Genomic DNA, 26,016 nt, shown 5'->3' with positions numbered 1-26,016 from the left:
TGTGAATCGTGAAATTCTTCTACATAAGCTTAAGTATTGTGGTATGAGTGGGACAGTGCACAAATGACCGGAAGAATGCAGAGGGTTGAAATTAACAGTACAGATAGTCTACAAAACCCAGCAGAGTCCTCTAATTGGGGAGGTATCAAGAATGGTGTCCCACAGGATTCAGTCTTGGGTCCCTTATTGTTCTTGATATATATTAACGACTTGCCACTCTATATTCATGAAGATGCAAAGTTAGTTCTTCTTGCTGATGATACAAGTATAGTAATAACACCCAAGAAGAAAGAATCAGCTGAGGAAATTGGAAATAATGTCTTTCAGAAAATTATTAAGTGGTTCTCTGCAAATGGACTCTCCATAAATATTGAGAAAACACAGTTCATACAATTCTGTTCAGTAAATGGCATAACACCATTGATAAATATAGGCTTTGAATGGAAGTCTGTTGGTAAGGTAGAATACTCAAAATTTCTGGGTGTGTGCATTGATGAGAAATTGAATTGGAAGAAACGCATCGATGATCTGTTGAAATGGTTAGGTTCAGCTACTTATGCTATTACTGTAATTGCAAATTTTGGTGACAAACATATCAGTAAATTAGCCTACTATGCCTATTTTCATTCACTGCTTTCATATGGTATCATATTTTGGGGCAATTCGCCATTAAGAGAGAAAGTATTCATTGCACAAAAGCGTGTATCAGAATAATAGCTGGAGCCCACCCAAGATCACCTTCCAGACATTTATTTAACGAACTCGGGATATTCACAGTACCTTCGCAATACATATATTCACTTACGAAATTTGTCATTAATAAACAATCCCAATTCAAAAATAACAGCGAAGTGCATAGCTACAACACTATAAGAAAGGATGATATTCACTATTTTGGATTAAATCTCACATTGGCACAGAAATGGGTGAATTATGCTGCCACAAAAATCTGGTCATTTGCCAAATAGTATCAAAAGTCTGACAGATAGCCAACTAACATTTAAAACAATATTAAGAGAATTTATGGATTACAACTCCTTCTATTCAATAGATGAATTCTTAGATATGAAGTAGTAACTGTAAAAAAATTAATTAATTAATTAATTTGTGTAAAAAACTTATGTTAAAGTGACACGTTCCACATCATTACGAAATGTCGTATTCATGGTCTATGGAACAACGATTAATATGATGTAATGTGTAATGTCAGGCTATACAATAAGACCACAGGTATCGTCTGTATCAAGATAGATTTAACATACCGAAAGTTGACACATCTGTTCCCCTAAATCTTTTGAGCAGTATATTGAAATATTTAGTTTTTATTCTTCGCAAAGTTAGGTAGCATTAATATCTTATACTCTGCCGAAGTGTGCTTTCGACTGCAGAGCCTCCTCTGCCCTTTGCCGCCGGCTCCCACGGCGGCACTGCCGCGCGTGTTCCCGTAACGTTATGAAGTCGTCACAAGGCCGCCTGGTGGCCGCTACCTGTGCATTGCTGCAGTTGCGTCACCGGCCTCCGAAGGAGCGCTCTGCCCGTTAGCACAGCTGAGAGGCCGGTCTTTTTAAATCATGTACGCAATAAACAAACAGAGCCACGCCGTGTCACTTTGTCTGCTCATACGACAGGCACACTGTCATACTCTGAAGCGCCAAAGGAACTGCATATTCAGATACGGAGGTAAGTAAACAGGCAGAATACGGCATTGAGGTCGGCAACGCCTATGTAAGACGTAATTGTTATATAGGTTACTGCTGCTACAATGACAGGTTATCAAGATTTAAGTCAGATTGAACGTGGTGTTACAGTCGTCGCACGAGCGACGGGACACAGCATCTCCGAGGTAGCGATGAAGTGAGGATTTACCCGTGCGACCATTTCACTAGTGTACCGTGAATATTGGGAATACGATAAAACATCAAATCTCCGTCATCGCTGCGACCGGAAGAAGGTCCTGCAAGAACGGGACTAATGACGGCTGAAGAGAATCGTTCAGCGTGATAGAAGTGCAACCCTTCCGAAAATTGCTGCAGATTTCAATGCTGGGCCATCGACAACACATCGATATGGGCTTTCGGAGCCGAAGGCCCGTTCGTGTACCATTGATGACTGCACGACACAAAGCTTTACGCCTCGCCTGGGCCCGTCAACGCCGACATTGGACTTTTGATAACTGGAAACATGTTGCCTGGTCTGACGAGTCTCGTTTCAAATTGTATCGAGCTGCTAAACGTGTATGGGTATGGAGACAACCTTGCATGACAGCAGGGGACTGTCCAAGCTGGTGGAGGCTCTGTAACTCTGTGGGGCGTGTGCAGATAGAATGATACGGGACCCCTGATACGTCTAGATAAGACTGTCACTGGTGACACGTACGTAAGCATTCTGTCTGATCACGTGCATCCATTCATGTCGGTTGTGCATTGCGACGGACTTGGGCAATTCCAGCAAGACAATGCGACACCCCACTTGTCCATAATTGCTGCAGAGTGGTTCCGGAAACACTCTTCTGAGTTTAAATATTCCACTGGCGACCAAACTCTCCAAACATGAACATTCTTGAGCATACCTGGGATGCCGTGCAACGTGCTGTTCAGGAAAGATCTCCAGCTCCTCGTACTCTTACGGATTTATGGACAGTCCTGCAGGATTCATGGCGTCAGTCGCCTCCAGCACTACTTCAGACATTAGTCGAGTCCACGCCACTTCGTGTTGCTGCACTTCTGCGTGCTCGCGGATGTCGTACACGATATTAAGCAGGTGTACCAGTTTCTTTGGCTCTTCAGTGTAGCTCCAGAATACACAAGAGCGGCGCAACAGAATACGACGGATCTTTTTAACGGAACATCTGGGACATACAAATGATGTTGAATGCAGTCGAGAAGTTACACGCATGTCACATGTTCGATTCCTGTTCAGCGCAATTTTGAAGTGGTAGTTTCCGATCTGACGTAGTATAAACTACATCCATTTCTTTATGTCCATAAACAGTAGAAAATTTAACGAAAAGTACTCGGGCTTAACATGACTGCAGTGAGGAGCTCACATAAAGGTAAGCACGGGAAGGCTAAGACCTGTGATCGTGCGCCTGATACTCATCTCATGCCCTGTTTAGGTTTAATTATAGCTCGATTATGACTAGTTGCACTTACAGTGGGCAGTGATATGAGAATGGTCAATATTCAGTTATTCCCTGCTAGCAAAATATGTAAATATTGTCACTGCTTTTTGATAAGCAATTCATCCTGAACACTTCCACTCGCACAATCACTTGTTACTATTTTTGCAATACCATTTTCGCTATAGTTCGATTTCAGTCTGTATTTTCCCTCACGAAAACCACGAAAATTTATTTGAAATATCATCAACATTTCTTATCAAACAGAGACCAGGGTTACCTTCAACCACTGAAGCTACTTTTAATAAGCACAGGTTAATAGCTCCTTCTCATAACATTTTCATCTGTATTACTAATCAATATTCTTTCTTTCATCACATTTCCTCTGCTTTACTCATCGTCTACATTCAGTTCACATTTCATATTCATTCCTATTCCAGATAATATCATTCTTCTAAATTCTAACTGCCCCAACTCCACTCGAACGACGCCCCCTGTAAAAACGAATGAGCGCTCGAATCAAAAGTTCGCATTGTTCGCACTGTAATGCCCAAGCAGTGTTTGCCATATTACAAAAGAAATTAGCCTCCGTAGATAGTTACGCTTTCAGGGAGTCGATCACTAAGACTCTTTGGGAGCAACGATGTTTGCGATGTTCATATAACTTTTAGGAAACGCTGCTTTATCTTTGGTACAGATATACCAACTGAATTAATAGAAATGCCGGAATCGTTGTCAGAACAAGTACTTAGCCGTTGATCTTCCTTATCACCCCTCAGTATTCTGTTCCATTCTAAACTGGACTGAGGGGGGCCTGCAATGTGCATTGTGGCAGGTGAAAGGAAATTTTGCAAGAAGCTCGACAGTACAAAGGGAATAACGACTAGCACTAGGGCTCGGCAGGACGTAGCTCCTTTGTCAGAAAACGAAGAAGACAGAAGCACATTGAAGTTAAGGTTAGTAAGTAATTAGTAATTTTCATTGAATCTCAAAAAAAAAAAAAAAAAAAAAAAAAAAAAAAAAAAAAAAAAAAAAAAAAAAAGAAAAAAAAGGGGGGACAGATACGGTATATGAGAAATGAGAACCCTTATGATGACTCCAGTTTCGTCAAAGCCTGTGAAATCCATATTTACATTTGTTGTACAAGAACGGTAGCCCTTGTAATGCGACGTGCGACAGAAATCTCATGTTAGAGTCTTACAAACATCTCTGTACCTATTAGTTGTTTTACACGCAAATGAAACTATACAACTATACATTAGTCAAAATTCATTCCTCTCGTGTGTTAATACGAGAAAACTACGTCCGAACTGGCCATGAAGGCACAACGGTACCGACCGGCCGCCGTGTCATCCTCTGACCACAGGTGCCACTGGATGTGGTTATGGAGGGGCATGTGGTCAGCACACCATTCTCCCGGCCGTATGTCAGTTTACGAGGCCGGAGCCGCTACTTCTCAATCAAGTAGCTCCTCAGTTTGCCTCACAAGCGCTAGCTGCACTCCGTTTGCCAAAAGCGCTCGGCAGACTGGATGGTCACCCAACCAGGTGCTAGCCCAGCCCAACAGCGCTTAACTTCGGTGATCCGACGGAAATCGGTGTTATCACTGCGGCAAGGCCGATGGCCGTGTTAATACGAGATATCTGTATATATGAGTATCATACAACCATATTGATGAAGTAACATATATTAATCTACTGAATGGAGAATCGTTCTTTAAGTGTCGAATGTTTCCATCAGTACTGAACTTCGCATCTACTGATACTACAGATCAAGTGACGGAAATGAAACAAAAGAAATGACGAAATAAATCTCGGATGAGCAGCCTGGTATGAGTGTGCATAGGACACAATATTTCGGCAATCGACCACGTTGCTATCATCAGCGCACCTGATGATGGCAACGCGGTCGATTGTCGAAATATTGTGTCCTATGCGCACTCATACCAGGCTGTTCACCCGAGATTTATTTCGTCATAAAATACGCCTGGAGAAACTGAAGAGTCACAAACAAAAAAAATGTTTCACCATTCAGGGTAGCAGTCTCCATTACATCTTAGGCCATCTGTAATCAGCCTCTACAGCCATCTGTGAAGAGGCAAATAGTAATATGAAAGAATAATAAACGTTTTAAAAATCTAGATAATGGTAAAGTAACAATAGATTGCCTGCAGGCGTTTCTGTTTCGAAATGTGCTGTACTCAGTTTGCCAACACAGTAGAAACAAGTGAAAACATTCACCTGTAGACGACCTAGTTACACATCCAATTTCAGGCCGACACCAATTAGCCTGCAGACGGTGTGAGGCAAGATGGTCTTTTGCGGTCACGGTTGTACGTAAGGGTCGGGGGAAGGGGGAGGGCGGAACAACCATATTTTCTTCAGGCCGGAGAACCGCTAAGTTACGCGGCACGTGTCAATAGATTCAAAACGCTTCCTTTTGCTCTGAGAGCGCGCGGAATATCATTGCTGTTCAGATCTGCCTGGCAAATTATGACTCGTATGTCAACATACCCACCTCCTGCCAAACATTGACGTCAGTGAAACGTATATACAACTATCTTCCAGATCAATCGTGTCAAGCATCACATACGAATTTCATTTGCATCTACATCTACATTCATTCGCAGAAAACCACTATGAAAGGCTTATGAAGGCTATTTAGCGTGTGTGTGCTGTGATTAGTACAATCGTTTCTTCAAAGTCCCTGTTGGAGTGGTACGTAGAGGAGATGAAGTTTATCTTGAGATGCTTCATTCAATATTGGTTCCTGAAACTTTGCAAACAGGCTCTAGCGAAATAATTTGCGTCTATCTTCAGGTGTCAGATAATCGGAGGTTTTTAGTATTTCCGTGACGCTCTACCATGAGTCAATCTGACTTGTGACCATTCGTGCCGTCGCCTTCTCATACGTCCAAATGGTAGGTTTTTGTTAAAACTTACAGTATACCTTCGAACTTTGCTGTGTTCAGTGCTGTATGATATCACAATGAAGAAACTCCCCCATGTGGATTGCATAAATGTCGGTAAGAGGATTCATTTAAGAACCTGGTGAATGTTTGATGTACTGTTATCACGAAATGAACTTAGTTTTTGCGTATCTTTGTTGAATATTTAGTTTGGGGATTTTGCTATCATTCTCGTAACGCTTTCAATGTAACTTTACTTCATTCGATACGGATATTTTCTGTCTGGATTGTAATTGAAAATCGTAGAACCATTTCCCGTTCATTTAAGATATCAATTCCTGAATAAATATTATTCAACACAACTCTCTGTCGTCTCCATCAATTACAGACCTTAGAACAGAACCCTTTATATTAAATTATTCGTTTATCTTTTATTTTATTAACTTGCAGTTCTAGCCAACGCACAGACTATTTCACAGCAGGATCGCAGCTGCAGATTGTTATTTGCAGCGAGTTAGCTACGGGACATGAAAGCAGACGTGTGCGGCTCGTCCCTATGACTACATCGAGCTTTTTTTTTTTTTTTCAAACAGAGCCGTGCATAGTCCCATTACGTAACGTATGAGTAACCGCAGGTAAAGACGCAACTAGTTTGCTCGTATGGACTCTGTTTGCAAGAACAATCACACTTAGCAGTAACCATTAGGTACCGACGCAGCGGGCTCAGCTTCCTTTTGACAGGCTACCCCCTATATAGCGAAACTCTTCGGAACACTGTACCTTTGTTATTCTGATAGAGTTTAATTGAATTGCTCTGTAGATATAACAGTTGGAAAATAATCACAGGATGAAATAGCAATTCTCGTAAACGATCGGTATCCAGAAAACGATTGTCAAATGATGCTCAGATGCCTTGTAGTTGTGTAAAACAGCGCAACTTCCTTTCGCCATGAAGAGCTACGTTTTAAAGGAAAATTAATCCTACCCTTACGCGTGCTCTCTGACATGTCACACTGCTTCGATAATTGCTTCACGAGTATCTTGCCGCTTTAGTTGTGGGCGCAACGTCAGGCTTTCGAAGACTCATGCCTCCGTCATCGTTATTTGTCGGTAGATTGCGTAGAATTTTATTTAACTGAACAAACTGTAGTGGAGACGTAAGGTACCAGAAACTATTACTATGTCACCTACGGACGAACATTTCTAGCGATGCTGATTTCATTAGATAGTGGATAATTCAGATCATTTCTTCGTAACATTTCAGCGTCAAACGCCCGCACCTCTAATGATATAGCTACTGTCCTGGTAAGAGATTTTGGATAAAGATTTCAGTTTTATGAAAAATAACCGTATGTTTGTTAGTGAGGTTTGTTCAGCAACCACAGATTAACCGAAAACGCGATATTTAATGTGGCGACGATGCTTTATGCAGCGTTGTGAAACCGTTCGTTTTGCCTGACCATTGGAACTGCTAGCACAGCCACAAGGAATTTCACATATTCATGGAACACCGATACTGAGGTTGTCTTTTAGTGGGAGCAGCATCTATGATTCTCTTGTGTGGTCGTAAAATGCATTTACACTACTAGCCATTAAAATTGCTACACCACGAAGATGACGTGCTACAGACGCGAAATTTAACCGACAGGAAGATGCTGTGATATGCAAATGATCAGCTTTTTAGAGCATTCACACAAGGTTGGCGCTGGTGGTGACATGAGGAAAGTTTCCAACAGATTTCTCATACACAAACAGCAGTTGACCGGCGTTGCCTGGTGAAACGTTGTTGTGATGCTTCGTGTAAGGAGGAGAAATACGTACCATCACGTTTCCGACTTTGATAAAGGTCGGATTGTAGCCTATCACGATTGCGGTTTATCGTATAGCGACATTGCTGTTCGCGTTGGTCGAGATTCCATGACTGTCAGCAGAATATGGACTCGGTGGGTTCAGGAGGGTAATACGGAACGCCGTGCTGGATCCCAACGGCCTCGTATCACTAGCAGTCGAGATGACAGACGTCTTATCGGCATGGCTGTAACGGATCGTGCAGCCACGGTTCGATCCCTGAGTCAGCAGATGGGGACTTTGCAGGACAACAACCATGTGCACGAACAGTTCGACGGCGTTTGTAGCAGCATGGACTATCAGCTTGGAGGCCATGGCTGCCGTTACCCTTGACGCTGCATCACAGACAGGAGCGCGTGCGATGTTGTACTCAACGACGAACCTTCGTGCACGAATGGCAAAACGTCATTTTTTCGGATGAATCCAGGTTCTGTTTACAGCCCAGTGTGCGATTTGTGCTTTTACCAGTGGGGGGGGATGTCTTATGGGTTTAGTATAATTATATATGTTACTAGCTTGGACCGTGGCGTTACCCATGGTTAAACAGTTATTTATAAATAGATGTTGATGCCGAAACTCACTATTCACGCCTATGCACTATCAGAAAAGCCATCCCTTGTTCTATCTTTAAAAGTACATTATAGGTAAAGCTTATTTACAAAATCATCTACATACAGGTATACGAGGGGAATTCAAAAAGTAAAGGCACATTTGTAAAAAGCCGTAGTTATTCTAATGATTGAAAACTGAAACATGCGTTATTTTTCTACGTAACCTCCCTGGACTTCAATGCAGTTTTCCCGAAGTTTTACGAGTTTTTTATTTCATCAGAAAATACGTTTATGGTTTGCATCTGTATGTAACCAATTTTGCACCTCAGCAATGACGTCTTCATCACTTTCAAATCTTCTTCCCCGTAGTGCTTCCGTTAAGGGTCCAAACATGTGAAAATCGCTTGGAGCCAGGTCTGGACTGTATGGTGGATGTTCCAGCACCTCGAATCTCAACTCCTTTATTGCGTCGGCTGTCAGTTTGGCAGAATGTGGGCGAGCGTTATCTTGCTGCAGGATGACACCTCTTCACAGTTTTCCACGACGTTTCGATATGATTGCAGGTTTTAGTTTCGTACGCAACACATCACATCTACCATACAATAGAGACCTGGCTCTAAAGCCTCGTTTACGCTGGGGCGACGTCTTGCAACATTGTGGCATGCTACGGAAATGTGGCGTACGTCGTCTTGTCATTTAGTTCTAAATGTTTTGAAATGCTTAGCTACTACATAACACTTTTTCAAAATTAATAATCAAACATATTAATGGTATTAATAGTAAACTTTCAGTGTTCGGCTCCATAAATTTAAATTATGTGTAAAGTTTTACTCCATTACGTGGGAAATAAACATCCCAGGTTGGGATGCCTAAACTAAAACCAGAGGATGGTCTGATGCAGAGGGGAGGAAATCCCCCCCATCCCCCCCTGCAAATCGCACACTGTTACAGCATCATGATGGTCGCATCCGTGTTTGGCGACATCGCGGTGAACGCACATTGGAAGCGTGTATTCGTCATCGCCATACTGTCATATCACCCGGCGTGATGGTATGGGGTGCCATTGGTTACACGTCTCGGTTACCTCTTGTTCGCATTGACGGCACTTTGAACAGTGGACGTTACATTTCAGATGTGTTGCGACCCGTGGCTCTACCCTTCATTCGACCTCTGTTAAACCCTACATTTCAGCAGGTTAATGCACGACCGCATGTTGCAGGTCCCGTACGGGCCTTTCTGGATACAGAAAATGTTCGACTGCTGCCCTGGCCAGCACATTCTCCAGATCTCTCACTAATTGAAAACATCTGGTCAATGGTGGCCGAGCAACTGGCTCGTCGCAATACGCCAGTCACTACTCTTGATGAACTGTGGTATCGTGTTGAAGCTGCATGGGCAGCTGTACCTGTATACGCCATCCAAGCTCTGTTTGACTCAATGCCCAGACGTATCAAGGCCGCTATTACGGACAGAGGTGGTTGTTCTGGGTACTGATTCCTCAGGATCTATGCACCCAAATTGTGTGAAAATGTAATCAGATGTCAGTTCTAGTGTAATATATTTGTCCAATGAATACCCGTTTATCACCTGCATTACTTCTTGGTGTATCGATTTTAATGGCCAGTAGTGTAATACAATGTCTGCACACGAATGAGCTTGTTGTATTTACTGTAGCTCCGAGAAATGAAAGGAGTACTACAGGCTGATCATCTTGTACTGACTATCTCCGTATTTTCGTTACTAACTGAACATGTGGTTCACTACAACAGTTCGTCGAGAACACCTTTTTTGGATACCTGATCTCGTAATTGAAGTGATTCTTATCATATACAGTTTTCTGTAAATTGAAGGTGGAGGAGCAGAAAGGAAAGAAAAGGGAAAGAGCTGATGACATCAGCTGCATGAGGACATTATCTGGAATCAGCAGTGACGACTGAAATTATGTGTCGAACTGGGACCCGAAGCTGGGATAACCTGCTTACCAGGCAGCTGCGGTAACCACTCCTCCATCCTGCACACGGGGTCAGTAGCACACGCGCTGACCATCCGGCCATGCTCCTCGACGTACCCACATTCTCACCTAGCGCCACCAGTCTGTAATCAGCGTACATGCCCTCCGTGCTCGCTAAATTTAGATTTCCGCCGGAGGTCGAACGTCAGTGTGCATCTGCACTGATGGTCGTGTAGTCATAGCCCATCAAGGCTTATCAGTTATATGACAATGTGGTGTCTGTTCATTGGGACAAGCAACTGATATCATCAGTTCCTTCATATTCCTTTCCTTTCTGTCTCTCTGCCTTCAATTTACGTAAGATGTATCACAGCGGCGGATTCCTCGTGGTGTCTGTTCTTTCCGACACATCCGTATGAACAGACACCACGCAATCATATAACTGATATGTCTCGATGGTCTGTGAATCCACAACCAACAGTTCAGATGTACATTTATGTTAGGCCTCAGGTGGGAATCTAAAGTTAGCGAGCACGGAGAACATGGACAAGGACTGTGGATAAATGGTGGTGCTAGGTGGGAATTTGGGTCGGTTGATGAGCGTGCCGAGGTGTCCAGGCATTTGCGATTGACACTGTGCCCGCGTGGTGCAGTGATTAACGCAACTACCTAGTAAGCAGGAGATCCCGGGTTCGAGTCCAGGTCCACACACACTTTCAATCCTCTCTGCTGATTCCGCATAAAGTCCCTATGCAACTGCTGTCATCATTTCCTTCCCTTTCCTTTCCTTTCTCCGTCCTGCATTCCCTCACTTTCTTTTCCTTGCTCCCCCTCCATTTTCAGTTTACGTAATAGATATCGCAGCTGTGGATTCCGCTGGGTGTCTGTTCTTTTAGACGTGTTCGAAAGAAGACAGTACGCATTCACGTAATAAAGAGTTTCAACTCATTGTATCAATATGTTTAGAACCACTCTCTTTTGGGCTGTCTAAATAAAGTTTAACGTAATTTAGATAAAGGTCAGTATATGTTGACTTTCCAGTGGCCGAGCCACCCATTCTATTTTCAGTTCAACTAAAACAACTACAAACAGTAATTTTTTTGTTATTCTCAGCATTTATCGAAGAATGCCACCGTGATCAACTGTATTATCATGTCACACTACTATCTAGCTGGGTAAAACTATCAGGTTACACGTGTGTTGGCTTCTTCCATGGAATGAAGGGAACTAACGGATCATACAACAGAATTTTATTTCCATCTTACAAAAGCAGGTAAATAGTGCAATGTACCGGTTTACCATTCACAGTAAGGTCCATCACACTGGAGAACTGCTGGTCACTTCTCAAAACAGTAATTGGAGCTGAATAGAGTGGCGAACAAGCAGAAGACAGAAGGACACAGGCGTGATGACCTAATGTTTCAAGAACCCTGCTGTCCGAATATGAAGACGAATGTGAGAAAAATTATGTGCTGGGAATGAACTACTGCCAGGACGAAGGATTAAGATAATTAACTGTAAAAAAGTTTACTAAAGGAAGAAAAGGAAGAGAGATAAATTCATTTATGTGGAAGATGCTTAGAACTTAGCCAAACAACGGTGGCGATTAATTGACAACTTAATAAAAAATCCGTCTGTCTCTTTAATGGAATTTTCACTATATCAGTGTACATTTCGAAGTTACAGCTTTATTATCATGGCTTCCGTTGTAAGTAAGGCTCCTCGGTGCGATGGAAACACAACAAAAGCGAATAGTGGGAGTTATAGGTCGTTGTCAGGTTCCATTAGCGAAATTATAGCGAAACATTTACTGAATTAACGAAGAATATACGAAGATTTCTGTCAAAAAAGTGGCTCTGAGCACTATGGGACTTAACATCTGAGCTCATCAGTCCCCTAGAACTTAGAACTACTTAAACGTAACTAACATAAGGACATCACACACATCCATGCCCAAGGCAGGATTCGAACCTGCGACTGTAGCGGTCGCGCGGTTCCGGACTGAAGCGCCTAGAACCGCTCGCCCACTCCGGCCGACCAGATCTCTGTCAAAACATTAAATATGGGCTACGTGCAAATTTTCCTGTCTTCGCTCGAAGATGATATTAGAATTAAGTAACTTCGACAAGTGAATGTCAGAATTAGTGATCTTGAAGATTTATTTAAGAACATTAAATCAATGAGAGACGTTCAACACCTTAGACAATGTTTATACAGACATAGACAAAAGGAACTGGTACCGAAGAAAGAAATTTGTTCAGATGGCAAAAGATGTTGCAGCTATGAAGATACCAAATGAAATTAAATCTGAGACTGAACGAGGCAGCTACAAAGAGAAGGCGACACTTTCAAACAACCGGTAATGGGCGCATGAAAGAATATGCCACATTAAATAAAACTATTCGTAAATGTCTTCGAGAGGATGTGAGAAAGGACAGCGTAATCAAAATAACCGAAACAATATCAAAGAAAAAACGCATGAAGAAGAGAAAACGGAAATCTTTATTTTTTAGACACCACATTTCATGCCAAAAACATAATAAACAACATCATAGTGAAAAATGTGCAAGCATTTCAAGACTTTGCTTAAATCTTTGTGTAGTTAAAGAGATGAACTGGAAAAACACGTTGTTAATGATGAAAATAACATTTATGATGTAATGTCGGATATGCAAAGCCACTGGACGTATGAAGAAATTGAAAATGCTATTGACACCGAAGTTCCGGTGAGATTTGGGAATGCTAGATAGAGAATATACGACAGGAACTTGTAAAATGTTTTACAGAATGTCTGCAAAGGAAGAAAATTTCCTGAAACTATAACTATGCTCTATGTATAATGTTAGCCACCGCAAGGCAGAAAAACAGATGAGACATAAAAGAAACTACAGACTTGACAGCCTTCTCTCTGTAATGTAGCTGATATTTATTAAAACTGTATCCAACCGCATACAACAGCACTGCATTTTGATCAAGTAAAGAAACAATTTTAGAAGTGGTTGTACCTTAATGAAGCAACGAGATTATAGAATGGAGCAGCGTGCATGAATTACCAAACTGACTGGTGTTCGTAGATCTTCAGAACGTTTTTTTACCAGATTTCAACGTAATTTATTCTAATAAAACTGGGAAATGATTCAATTGAGTATACACGTAATTGCTAAAACTTCCACTAGACTTAATTACCACATTGAGAGGCTTAGAATTGAAGTGAGTGTAGTCCTAGGTGATTCCTTACAACCAAAACTATTTTCAGCGGCCCGGGAGTAAGCTTTGAGAGCCTTGAATTGGGAAAACGAAGAACAAGCACCTGCTAGTGGAACATATACGAAACAAGTTCATGTGTTGAAGTTTTGTTAGTTGGTCACTAACTTTTTCCGTAGATCAAATTCACGTTATAATGTGGAACATGTCAACAGAACAAACACAGAACACTTGTATAGAAGTTACAACTAAAAACAGAAAATAATATTTATGACCACATGCTTTCCTTTACAGGATTTTTAGTGACTAATTACATATACTCAAGCAATCCTCTGTTCTATAGAATGAGTAGTGTCTCCATGAGTAGAGTGTGAAAGACGATTTTAGCTGAAAATTTCACCCCTTTCTGTGCCAAAGACATATTCATTAAAGGGTAATGCAGATTATTTTTCCTTTTAGTGTTGTGAACTCCACTCAGTTTCTAATTACGTTCTTCTGCACAATGATTACTTTTTGCCTAAGCAAGGAGTTATCTCAGTATATTGTCTCATAAGATATGAACAAACGAAAATATGCGGAATACCTTAACTTACTGACTTATATATCCACACAAAGTTGGCTGTTTTACTCTCTGCTTCTATCGTGGATAAAATGCAACAACGAATGGATGAAGTTAATGGTTGACGTTTGAAAGTATATTTAAAATCAATTAAACAAATAGTTAACGAATAACGACCGTATCGGAAAGAAAATAGTGCAAATCAACTATGAAGTGTTGACTGACGGGTTTTGTATTGAGGGCGCAGGAAGACAACGCCGGGATAGAAGTGTGGAGTAGGAGAGCAAAAATTTCCTGGGGTGCCTTTGGTTAACTAAATAGGGTTTTCAAAGCCAAGCTTCCGATCAGTTTGTCAAGAATATTTCATAATATGTCGAACAGTGGCAACACGCAATCAGACCGCTCGGCTACCCCGCGCGACCAATCGAAGTAGGGGTGGGCGGGACTGTGACCAAGTGAATGTATCTTAGTGAATCATGGAAGTAGTGATCCGGAAGGCACTCTACAGTGCGTGACGGAGGGTAAATCGTAAAGATATTATGGATTTTCTTTACTATAACTGTTATCTGTATGTCTCTGCACGCGCCATATGCTCTCTTAGTGCCTTATTCTAATCACCCCTGCACCAGATATAAGACTTCAGCAGTATAAGAGTCGCACAGTCTTCTTCGAATGAAGTCTTTTTTCTTTTTTTACACTTTTTGTTAGGTCGATTTCTTGTCTGTTTGTTTGGTATAAATTTTGCAGTTGGCTTTGCACTAACTGCCCAATGGACTAGCGACTTGAAACTTTCGACATAGCTCAGAACTAGTTGACAATGCAATATTAACTCACTTTCTTGCCTGTTTTGTGGCGAAGGGTACTTTGTGTACCACTGCTATTTGCCCCTTCTCCTACTGAAGTCGCGAAATTTTTGCGATAAGAACGACTGCTGAGAAGCCTCTTTGTCAAGTCGATTCTCTCTGATTTTCACTTTAAGAGATATTCTCGAGATACACGTACGAGAAAGCAATGTATTGCCTAGGTGAAGAGAAAGTGAAATAAACCGGAAATTTACGACATGTTTCTGTTGTAATCTCATCAAGATGATTGAAATCGATTGAAAAATTTGAGACAGATGACACTAAACAACATCAAATAATGGTTTAAATATAAACTTATTAAAACTTATTTAAAAATGATTTAAAAATGGACAAAAGTGTTTCTCCTAGCCGCATACAGAGTCTTATTACCATACACACAGTCCTCATAACTTTTAATAGCTATGACAATAGTTCAAAAGCTTAAAACGAAAAACGGGAGGCTCATACCATAGTAAGGAGTGTAGAGAATAATTCTTGTTGAGAAAAATCAGTTCACATCGCTATTAGTACAATAAAATTGGTTGTAACTTAAGTGAACTATTCATACCTCTATTACCTCCCGGAAGCGCACTGTATGTTTCATTTAAAATTTTACAACTATTATCATAGCTATTACAATTCATAAGGACAAATTTTCAGCATTATCCATGGGAGACCAATCTATATGGGGCTAGGTGATCTTTTTTTTAATACTTTTTAGTCCGTTTAAATAAGTGTTACGTTAGAAAGTTTTTATTTAAATAATTAGCTTTTTAAATTTATCCAACAGATTTCGCGAGAACTACGTCGTATCTCTCCCAGGAATTCGGATTTAAGTTTCCCGAGAATTTCAGTTGTGCTTTGGTACCGGCTGAACCAAGCTGTTGATCTGAGCAGTGCGTTAGAGACCTGTTGTCGTACCTGATCAGGAAGGACTCCGAACAAAGAAATAACACTCTAGGTCACACTAGCGTCTTGAATGCGAGTGCCTTTACAGAACCTTCCCAAAAACTCATAAATCTTCCATTCGTCTTCGCTAATATCCGTTTTAGGTGATCGTCCAATTTTATATCGCTTCGTAACATTATCCCTAAATACTATCCGCCCCCGGTAGCTGAGTGGTCGTCCTGATTTTTAGGCGGCTCGGTAGTTCAGCGTGTTCGGTCAGAAGGTTTAGCTACCCTCTGTAATAAAAAAAACTGTGTGAACAGATCAACGAACAACCTGAACGGGTGTCATCCGACGTCCGCCACGAACAAATTCAACCAACAACATAGAACGAAATGAGATCAACAACAAAAAAAGAAAAAAAAAGTGGTCAGCGCGACAGAAAGTCAATCCTAAGGGCGCGGGTTCGATTCCCGGCTGGGTCTGTGATTTACTCCGCGCAGGGCTTGTGTGTTGTGTTGCCCTAATCATCATCAATTCATCCCCATCGACGAGCAAGTCGCCGAAGTGGCGTCATACCGAAAGACCTGCACCCAGCGACTGGTCTACCCGACGGCATTCACATTTTATTTGTCACAAAATACTCGTAAAACGTGATTTGCTCACCACTAATCTTGCAATCATACACTATGGGGTTATTTCTCTTTGGCACAGACATTCCTTTACTTTTATCGACATTTAAAGAGCAGTCATTTATTGTACAAAGTGGAAATTTTTTCCGGGGGTTTTAGTAGTTAATCACCATCCTGTAGGTAACATCACCGTTAGCGAACTGTCTTAGAGTGGTGCTCACTCTTTCTGATACATCGTTTACGTACATTGAGAACAGTAAGGGTCCTATTATGCTGACAGTGCTAGTTGAGAAGAAGAGGAGTTAAATAGCAGATGAGATCGAAGAGGAAGGTGAAAAGAGAAGTCAGAAGAAAAAAGTGTGCTGGCGTAAGCTATCGCCAGCAGACCGGTCGGCAAAGATGAAGCGCGAAGATCGATTAATAGGCGCTGGTTCAAGCGCTCCTCTCACGAGAGAGGCCAGAGACACACCCACAAGCAACAAGCCGCCAACGCCCTTTCAACAGCATGTATTTAGGCCTCCGCCACTGGCCACAAGGTCTCAGTCACTCACTCACTCACTCATCCAGTTTGGCGTCTGTCAGTTTTCTCACAGAGTGGATTTAGTTCGTCACGGGTTACGACAGTACATAGCGACCAGATCAGTGACTATAGCGGGACTGTTACTGATGAGCTTGTACAACAAGCATGGACTCTATTCAAGTTAAGTAAATGTTCCAGTACATGTAAATAAAGAAGCGCAATAATCCACGTGTGCATTTGTGTTGTAGAAAGAAGATAACGGCCACGCGTAACAACATCCTCTCGCTTGCTTACCTGCAGTACAAGACTCCAACGTTAGGTGCTTTATGGGGCCCCTTAGGGACTTGGTGACAAGAAGGGAAAGAAAACCAATGTGCACTCCGTGTGCATAGCGGGTGGAGCCATTCCAGATGTGGAAAGGGTCCTCCCGGATGCCATGAAGAGCACAGAGTGCAGCCAACTGTAGGTGGTGGCTGACGTCGGTACCAATGATGTGTGTCACTTCGTATCAGAAGACATTCTCTCTGGTTTCGAGCGGCTAACAGAAGTGGTAAAGGCTGCCAGTCTTGCCGGCATGATGAAAGCGGAACTGACCATTTGCAGCATAGTCGGCAGGACTGATTGCGGACCTCTGGTACAGAGGCGAGTGGAGGGTCCGAATCAGAGGATCAGATGGTTCTGCAACCGTGTAGGCTGCAGATTCCTCGACTTGCGCCAAAGGGTGGTTGGGTTTCGGGTTCCGCTGAATGGGTCAGGTGTCCACTATACGCAGGAGGCGGCTACACGGGTAGCACGGGTTGTGTGGCGTGGACTGGGCGGTTTTTTAGGCTAGAGGTTCTCGGGAAAACACAAGAAGGGCTTCAGTCAAAAAGGGTGCGGGCCGAACACAGGAAGAACGTAGATACAGGAACCATTAGTATAACAGTTGTAAATTGTCATAGCTGTGTTGGGAAAGCACCAGAGCTCCAAGCGCTAATAGAAAGCACTGATGCTCAAATCATTTTAGGCGCTGAAATCTCACTAAAGCTGGATATAAGCTCAGCCTAAATTTTCGCGAAGAACCTAACGGCGTTCCGAAAGGATTAGGCTAAACAAGTTCACGGTGGTGTCTTTGTTGCTGTTAGAAGAAGTTTAACTTGTCGCGAAATTGAAGTAGATACTTCGTGTGAGTTAGTATGGGCAGAGGTCATTGTTGGCAACCAGAATAAAATAATAGTAGGATCCTATTACCGACCTCCCAATTCAGATGATAGAGTTGCTGAAAGGTATGTAGAAAACTTGAGTTTGATTTCAAACACGTACCCGACCCATACGATAATAGTTGTTGGTGACTTTAATTTACCCTCGAAATACTGGCGAAAATGTATGTTTAATTCCGGAGATACGCATAAAATATCATCCGAAATTGTGATAAACGCATTCTCTGCATATTGTTTCGAGCAGTTAGTACATGAGCCCACGCGAATACTAAACGGTTGTGAAAACACACTTGATCTCTTAGCAAAAAATAATCCTCAGTTAATAATGAGCACCAAAACCGATACAGGGATTAGTGAACACAGGGTTGTCGTACGAGATTGAATATTGTAATCGCCAAATCCTCCAAAAATAATCGAAAAATATATCTATTCAAAAAAGAAGATAAAAATTCACTTGACGCCTTCCTGAGAGACAATCTCCACTCATTCCAAATTAATAATATAAGTGTAGACCAGATGTGGCTTGAATTCAAAGAAACAGTATCGGCAGCAATTGAGAGATTTAGACCAAATAAACTAACAAACGACGGAGCTGATCTTTCTTGGTACACAAAACGGGTTAGAACACTGCTGCAGAAACAAACATGCCCAATTTAAACAGACGCAAAATCCTCAAGATTGGCGTTCTTTTACAGAAGCTCGAAACTTAGGGCGGGATTCAATGCGAGATGCTTATAGCAGTTTCCACAGTGAAACTTTGTCTCGAAACCTGGCAGAAAATCCGAAGAGATTCTGGTCGTATGTGAAGTATGTTAGCGGCAAGAAACAATGAATGCCTTCACTGCGAGATAGCAATGGAGATACTATCGAAGACAGTGCTGCCAAAGCAGAGTTACTAAACATAGCCTTCCGAAATGCCTTCACAAAAGAAGACGAAGTAAATATTCCAGAATTGGAATCAAATTGGTTCAAATGGTTCTGAGCACCACGATAAAGCAAGGAAAATCAGAGCTCGTACCGAAAGATATAGGTGTTTGTTCTTTCCGCGCGCTATACGAGATTGGAATAATAGAGAATTGTGAAGGTGGTTCTATGAACCCAGTGCCAGGCACTTAAATGCGATTTGTAGATTATCCATGTAGATGTAGATACAGAAATGACAAGGAGTTGTGACCGGGGAGTGACAGGAGAAGGCACAAGAATGGTTGTAACTGAGGAGCGAGTGATTTAGATACTACGGAACGCCGAGCGTGGTGCACCTGTCGTCGGGTAGCAGTACGTACCGCCTAAAGGCCATTGCCCTACAGCTAGGACAGCAATCTGCAGTCGCTCGCAGTTACGCCCATCCGTCGGATCCACAACAGTTCCTTCGGGAGAAGAGTAGCCACTGTACGGTGCCATGCGCGACGCGTCATTGCAGAGACGCGCGATGACCTGGTCGGACGGCCTGATAGCACTGCCCACGCACTACACAGCAGCAGCAGCAGCAGCAGCAGCAGCAGTACGTGCCGTGAGCGGCCGCACCGGAGACTGGCGGGCGCGGCTACGCCGGCGTGGGCACCGCGCGCCGCGTGCTGCGCTGCGCGGGATCCGTGTCACGGCCGCGGCGCACTCGCCGTCCACCCGTGGGCACCTGCCGACGTAATCGGAGCGGGAAAACCCACACATTCGCGGCCCCGCGTTCCACTCTGAAGCAGCTCTCCCTCTCGTAGTCTGGTGCGCGTCGTGTCCACCAGCGTGACGCTCTGCACTGTTGTTGACAACCACAACGAATTCTCCCTCGAGACCCTCGGAACATGAACTCGCCACATGTAGCCCCTTCTTTCAGATTCTAGGGAATTACGATCAAAATTGACGGGTAACAGACAAGTGACCTCGTACGGAAAGCTTAAATACATAAACACAGACAACATGACGTGATGCACACCTGTACCACAGCAATACTGAATGTCTTCTCCAGCTATAATCGTACAATCCAACATCTACATCTACATCTACACGATTACTCTGCAATTCACATTTAAGTGCTTGGCAGAGGGTTCATCGAACCACAATCATACTATCTCTCTACCATTCCACTCCCGAACAGCGCGCGGGAAAAACGAACACCTAAACCTTTCTGTTCGAGCTCTGATTTCTCTTATTTTATTTTGATGATCATTCCTACCTGTATAGGTTGGGCTCAACAAAATATTTTCGCATTCGAAAGAGAAAGTTGGTGACTGAAATTTCGTAAATAGATCTCGCCGCGACGAAAAACGTCTTTGCTTTAATGACTTCCATCCCAACCCGCGTATCATATCTGCCACACTCTCTCCCCTATTACGCGATAATACAAAACGAGCTGCCCTTTTTTGCACCCTTTCGATGTCCTCCGTCAATCCCACCGCGCAGCAATATTCTAACAGAGGACGAACGAGTGTAGTCTAAGCTGTCTCTTTAGTGGGCTTGTTGCATCTTCTAAGTGTCCTGCCAATGAAACGCAACCTTTGGCTCGCCTTCCCCACAATATTATCTGTGTGGTCTTTCCAACTAAAGTTGTTCGTAATTTTAACACCCAGGTACTTAGTTGAATTGACAGCCTTGAGAATTGTACTATTTATCGAGTAATCTAATTCCAACGGATGTCTTTTGGAACTCATGTGGATCACCTCATACTTTTCGTTATTTAGCGTCAACTGCCACCTGCCACACCATACAGCAATCTTTTCTAAATCGCTTTGCAACTGATACTGGTCTTCGGATGACCTTACTAGACGGTAAATTACAGCATCATCTGCAAACAACGTAAGAGAACTGCTCAGATTGTCACCAAGGTCATTTATATAGATCAGGAACAGCAGAGGTCCCAGGACGCTTCCCTGGGGAACACCTGATATCACTTCAGTTTTACTCGATGATTTGCCGTCTATTACTACGAACTGCGACCTTCCTGACAGGAAATCACGAATCCAGTCGCACAACTGAGACTATACCCCATAGGCCCGCAGCTTGATTAGAAGTCGCTTGTGAGGAACGGTGTCAAAAGCCTTCCGGAAATCCAGAAACACGGAATCAACTTGAGATCTCCTGTTGATAGCGGCCATTACTTCGGGCTATCACAGGGAAGCTGACGACACGTTAATCACAAGAACGACGTACTAGATAATTTACACGGAGCGACCGAGTTTATAATCAGGCTGACCTTTCTCATGATGACTTTGGCGTATAGAGTACTGCGGTTGATCCAGGAGTCCTGTTCGGTGCCCAGCAACAATCAGATCTTCCCCGCTCTTGCTGGTCCTTGCTCCCTTGGGATGAACAGTCACTGCGGGCAGCTTAATCCGCCAGCAGCCGTAAACACCCATCTAGACGGTCGCGGGCGGCTTTCCAACGGCTTGCCGTGGCACTCTTTTCACCCTTATACCGCAACCCTTCAAAAGATTCTACATACTACATGCCTGATGGGACAAAATTAACAGGTAATCGCTCCCAGATGAAAAAGTCATGTGCCATTGATGGCCGCGAGGCCCCATCCAGGGAAGTTCGGCAGCCGAGTTGCAAGACTTACTGTAGGTGACTCTACATTTGGTGACTTGCGGGTCGGTGATGATGAAATAATGATGAGAACAGAACACCCAGTCTACGAGCTTAGAAAATCTCCATCCCGACCGAGGATCGAACCCAGGCCTGCTGTATGGTAGGCAAACACAGTACCACCCAGCTAAGCAGGCGGACTGCTCCCACATGTATGGACCACAAGGAAGACCCGCATCCTAGGAATCCTTGATAATAACCACACCATTTCGCAGCGGCGACAGAAGAAATCTTGTATTGGTCACCATACAAGGGCGGGCATGGAGATGGCAAATGCCTCTGAGCACCATGGGACTTAATATCTGAGGTCATCAGTCCCCTAGAACTACTTAAACCTAACTAACGTAAGGACATCACACACATCCATGCACGAGGCAGGATTCGAACCTGCGACCGTAGCAGTCACGCGGTTCCAGACTGAAGCACCTAGAACCGCTCGGCCACCGCGGCCGGCGGGCATGGAGAGAAGTTAGATTGTTATTACGCTTGCATACTGGCATCAGTGGTCTAGAGGTAGAGTACTGACTAGTAATCAGAACATCGTGCTTACTGTATTCGATCTCAGCCACCTCTTAAATTCTGAATAACAATCGTCAGCAATGCCAGTTGAGGAATACTTGCGTAAGAAGTCGTCGTCGCTCTCGCAACGGCCTTGTCAAATACGGCGGAGCAGCGGACCCACTTACACCGCAACCTCTTGCGCTTGTGATGGGAAACTACTCCTAAAAGGCGGAAGAAACAGAAATGTTCAAACTTCGTACATCGATATTTAAACTGGATGAAGGTGGGACACAGCTGGTATGATTTTTATTAAAAATGAAATTCCTCCAGCTATACTTAAGATTTAATATTTACTTCGCAACCAGTTTCGACGTTGCGTCAGCGCCATCTTCAGGCTCGTACACTTTGATGAGATCAGTTGTGTGTGGCTCAGTCTGAAAGTCCGCGGTGAGACCAACACGTTCTCCACATGGATGGCGGACAGTGAAAAAATAAAAAATAAAAAGTATAAATTCGTACATCCATAGAGCACCTGTTAGTCTCACTGTTGACTTCTAGACTGAGCCACACACAACTGATCTCAGCAAAGTGTACGGGCCTGAAGACGGCGTTGACGCAACGTCGAAACTACTAGTGAAGTAAATATAAAATCTTAAGTACAGCTGAGGGGACCGAGCGAGGTGGCGCAGTGGTTAGCACACTGGACTTGCATACGGGAGGACGACGGTTCAATACCGCGTCCGGCCATCCTGATTTAGGTTTTCCGTGATTTCCCTAAATCGCTCCAGGCAAATGCCGGGAGGGTTCCTTTGAAAGGGCACGGCCGACTTCCTTCCCTAATCCGATGAGACTGATGACGTCGTAGTTTGGTCTCTTCTCTCAAAACAACCCAACCCAACAGCTGGAGGAATTTCATTTTTAATACAAATGATCAACCCATCAGGAATAAGAAGTCAACGGAAACTACTCCATTAAAGACACAGTGTGTATCCACAAGACACGTGGCCTGTTACTGAAAGAAGTATCTAGCACACTAGCGAATTATTGCCAGCTAATCATCCTTTCGGTGCTCGGAGGGGACTTCCGAGAGGAAGGTAAACATCACTAAATGATGGAATAATCAACGATGGGCGATGGGCGGTGGGGGTGGGGGGGGGGGGGGGTGTTGACAGGTGTGGAGGACGGGGCCAATGAGAGGGGGAGGAGAGAAGGATGCACGCACTCTAGAATAAGACGAACGAGAAGGAGGACAAGATCAGCAAAAAGAAATCATACGACACTGTTTTCAGTACTATATAAGTTTCTGTTTATTTACTTACAGAGTGTAAATAGTTTCCGGTACACTCAATAAAAGTTATAATAATACAAGTATTAATAGTAATAATAATATGTGGGATGACGAATATTAGAAAATGTAGCGCGGGTAAACTATTGCAACTCTAAATAATTGTACTTTGTCGGTTTGGAAACAAATATCACCGTCCAGACAGCAGCAGCACAGAACGTATATTTAGGGTACCCCCTCCTTTGCGCTGGTTACCGAATTAGACAAGCGGCAGGTGATCCCTGTGTTCCTCATGCGGGCCGCGTGTCCGTTATGCTGTGGGACCGTGAGACACTGCCACGACGTTAGCTCGCCATGGCTATTTCCGTTGCTTCTTGTCTCAGCACAACACGATCTCCGTGGCTATTCAGGAAAACGACTTACCGCATCGCAACAGATTTCATTTGTACTCAACTGAGTTTATGCTCACAACACAAGGAGTGAAAATGTGTCTTTAACAAAATTAGTTGTTCATTCCTCATTACCATGCTGGTAACGGAAACGACCATGAAAATTTCCATTTGGCTCCTCAGTTTCCAAGGCACTGCGATGGGGAGATGCGTCATTGAATGATATCATTATCTCACTAATGATACGCAATAACTTTGACATTCCTGAAACTACCTTCAGACTGTGCTCTGTGATAACGGTCTATTTCCTGTTCATGAAACACTCTTGTTGTTTATAGGATGCGCACCAACATGGGAAGCTGAAGGAAGGGGCGTTTGTGTGGTCTACTATGGTAATGTTGCTTCCCATACTACGAAACGACTGTCTCCAGGCTAATCTAAGTTTATGTAGCACCTGCAGGGTGATATCAATGTCATTTTCGTATCAGCTGGTTTTCAAGAGTACTGAATCAAATTTTGTTGCACGCTGAGGCTGTACGATAGTCGTGCTAAATCATGTAGCCACAAATGTATAGACTAACCCATACGTCACACACTGAATTGATGAACCTCTTTTAGAATTCAGATATGATTTTCTTCCTGCACTGGACGTTAAGAAAATTCTAAGGCCATAGTTAATAGTGGAAAATTCTTTTTCTACCTGCATGCAACTTTTCACATTACAATGAAACCCCAATTAAGGCAATGTTTTCTGTTGCTCAATAGATACGCAAACGATGCGAGAACACCTCAATAATAATCAAAAGTGATGGGAAGGTAGTCAGAAAAGTCTTTTGTCAAATGCCCAACGACTTATCTCGAAATTCAGAGATTGAATACTGTAGGCTGTAGGGGAAAGCCTCTGGCATTTCCATGGGACACTGAAGGGTAATATATCCCTTACAGTTCTTACTTTCTTATTTGCTTCTTTTTTGAAATCTGTACGGTGAAATGGTAAGAAAGATACTGGGGAAAGTCTTGTGAATAGATGTTTCATGGTAACTGTTCCATACTCATCAGAGAATTATCAACAATGGTACATACTTTCGGGAAAAGTAACTGGAATACATTACAAAGGCGTGCACTCAAAATACTGGGAGCGAAAGGCTATTTACAACTTGTACAGAAACCAGAAGAGTCGAGGGGCATGAAACGGAAGCAGTGATTGAGAAGGGAGTGAGACAGTTTGCTAGCCTATCCTCGACATGATTCAATATGTACAATCAACAAGGAGTAAAGAGAACCAAAGAAAAAATTGGAGTAGGAATTAAAGTTCAGGGCGGAGAAATAAAAAATTTGAGGTCTGCCAATAACATTTTAATTCTGTCAGAGACAACAAAGGATATGGAAGAGCAGTTGAACGGAACGGACGGTGTATTAAAAGGGAGATATAAGATAAATATAAAGAAAAGCAAAACAAGGATAATGGAATGTAGTCGAATTAAATTAGGTGGTGGTAAAAGAATGAGATTAGGAAATGACACCTGAAGCAGTAGAAGAGTTTTGCTATTTTGGGCAGCAAAATAGCTGATAATGGTCGAAGTAGAGAGGATATGAAATGTAGACTAGCAATGGCAAGAAATGCATTTCTGAAGAAGAGAAATTTATTAACATGGATTATAAATATAAGTGCTGGGAAGTGCTTTATGAGGGAATTTGTCTGGAGTGTTGCCATGCATGGAAGCGAAATGCAGGCGGTAAACAGTTTCGACAAAAAGAGAATAGAAGCTTTCGAAATGTAGTGATGCAGAAGAATATTGAAGATCAGATGCATAAATCAAGAAACTAATGAGTAAATACCGAGTAGAATCGGGGAGAAAAGAAATTTGAGGCACAGCTGGACCAAAAGAACGGATCAGTTGATAGGACAGATTCTGAGGCATCAAGGCTGAAATGGCTCTGAGCACTATGGGACTTAACATCTGAGGTCATCAGTCCCCTAGAACTTAGAACTGCTTAAACCTAAGTAACCTAAGGACATTTCACATATCTAGAGCGGGGCAGGA

The 26,016-nt window shown here is 42.9% G+C and overlaps 1 protein-coding gene across 2 annotated transcripts in view; it reads right to left on the bottom strand.

Moving 5' to 3' along the window:
- Positions 1 to 26,016, bottom strand: part of LOC124776803 (alpha-(1,3)-fucosyltransferase 7-like) — a 329,588-nt gene that overhangs the window by 119,595 nt on the left and 183,977 nt on the right. The window contains exon 1 of one of the 2 annotated variants that reach the window (XM_047251952.1): positions 19,504 to 19,703. The exons of the other annotated variant lie outside the window; for it this stretch is intronic. Within the exon in view, the coding sequence (XP_047107908.1) occupies positions 19,504 to 19,517 (14 nt within the window). The 5' untranslated portion in view covers positions 19,518 to 19,703. Of the gene's footprint in view, positions 1 to 19,503; positions 19,704 to 26,016 lie in introns of those variants that run through there. 2 annotated transcript variants of the gene reach the window in all.

This window comes from Schistocerca piceifrons, chromosome 2, assembly GCF_021461385.2.
Source record: "Schistocerca piceifrons isolate TAMUIC-IGC-003096 chromosome 2, iqSchPice1.1, whole genome shotgun sequence".
Lineage (NCBI taxonomy): Eukaryota > Metazoa > Arthropoda > Insecta > Orthoptera > Acrididae > Schistocerca > Schistocerca piceifrons.
Note: the sequence above shows the minus strand (reverse complement) of the source record. Positions and strands in the feature narration are given on the sequence as shown.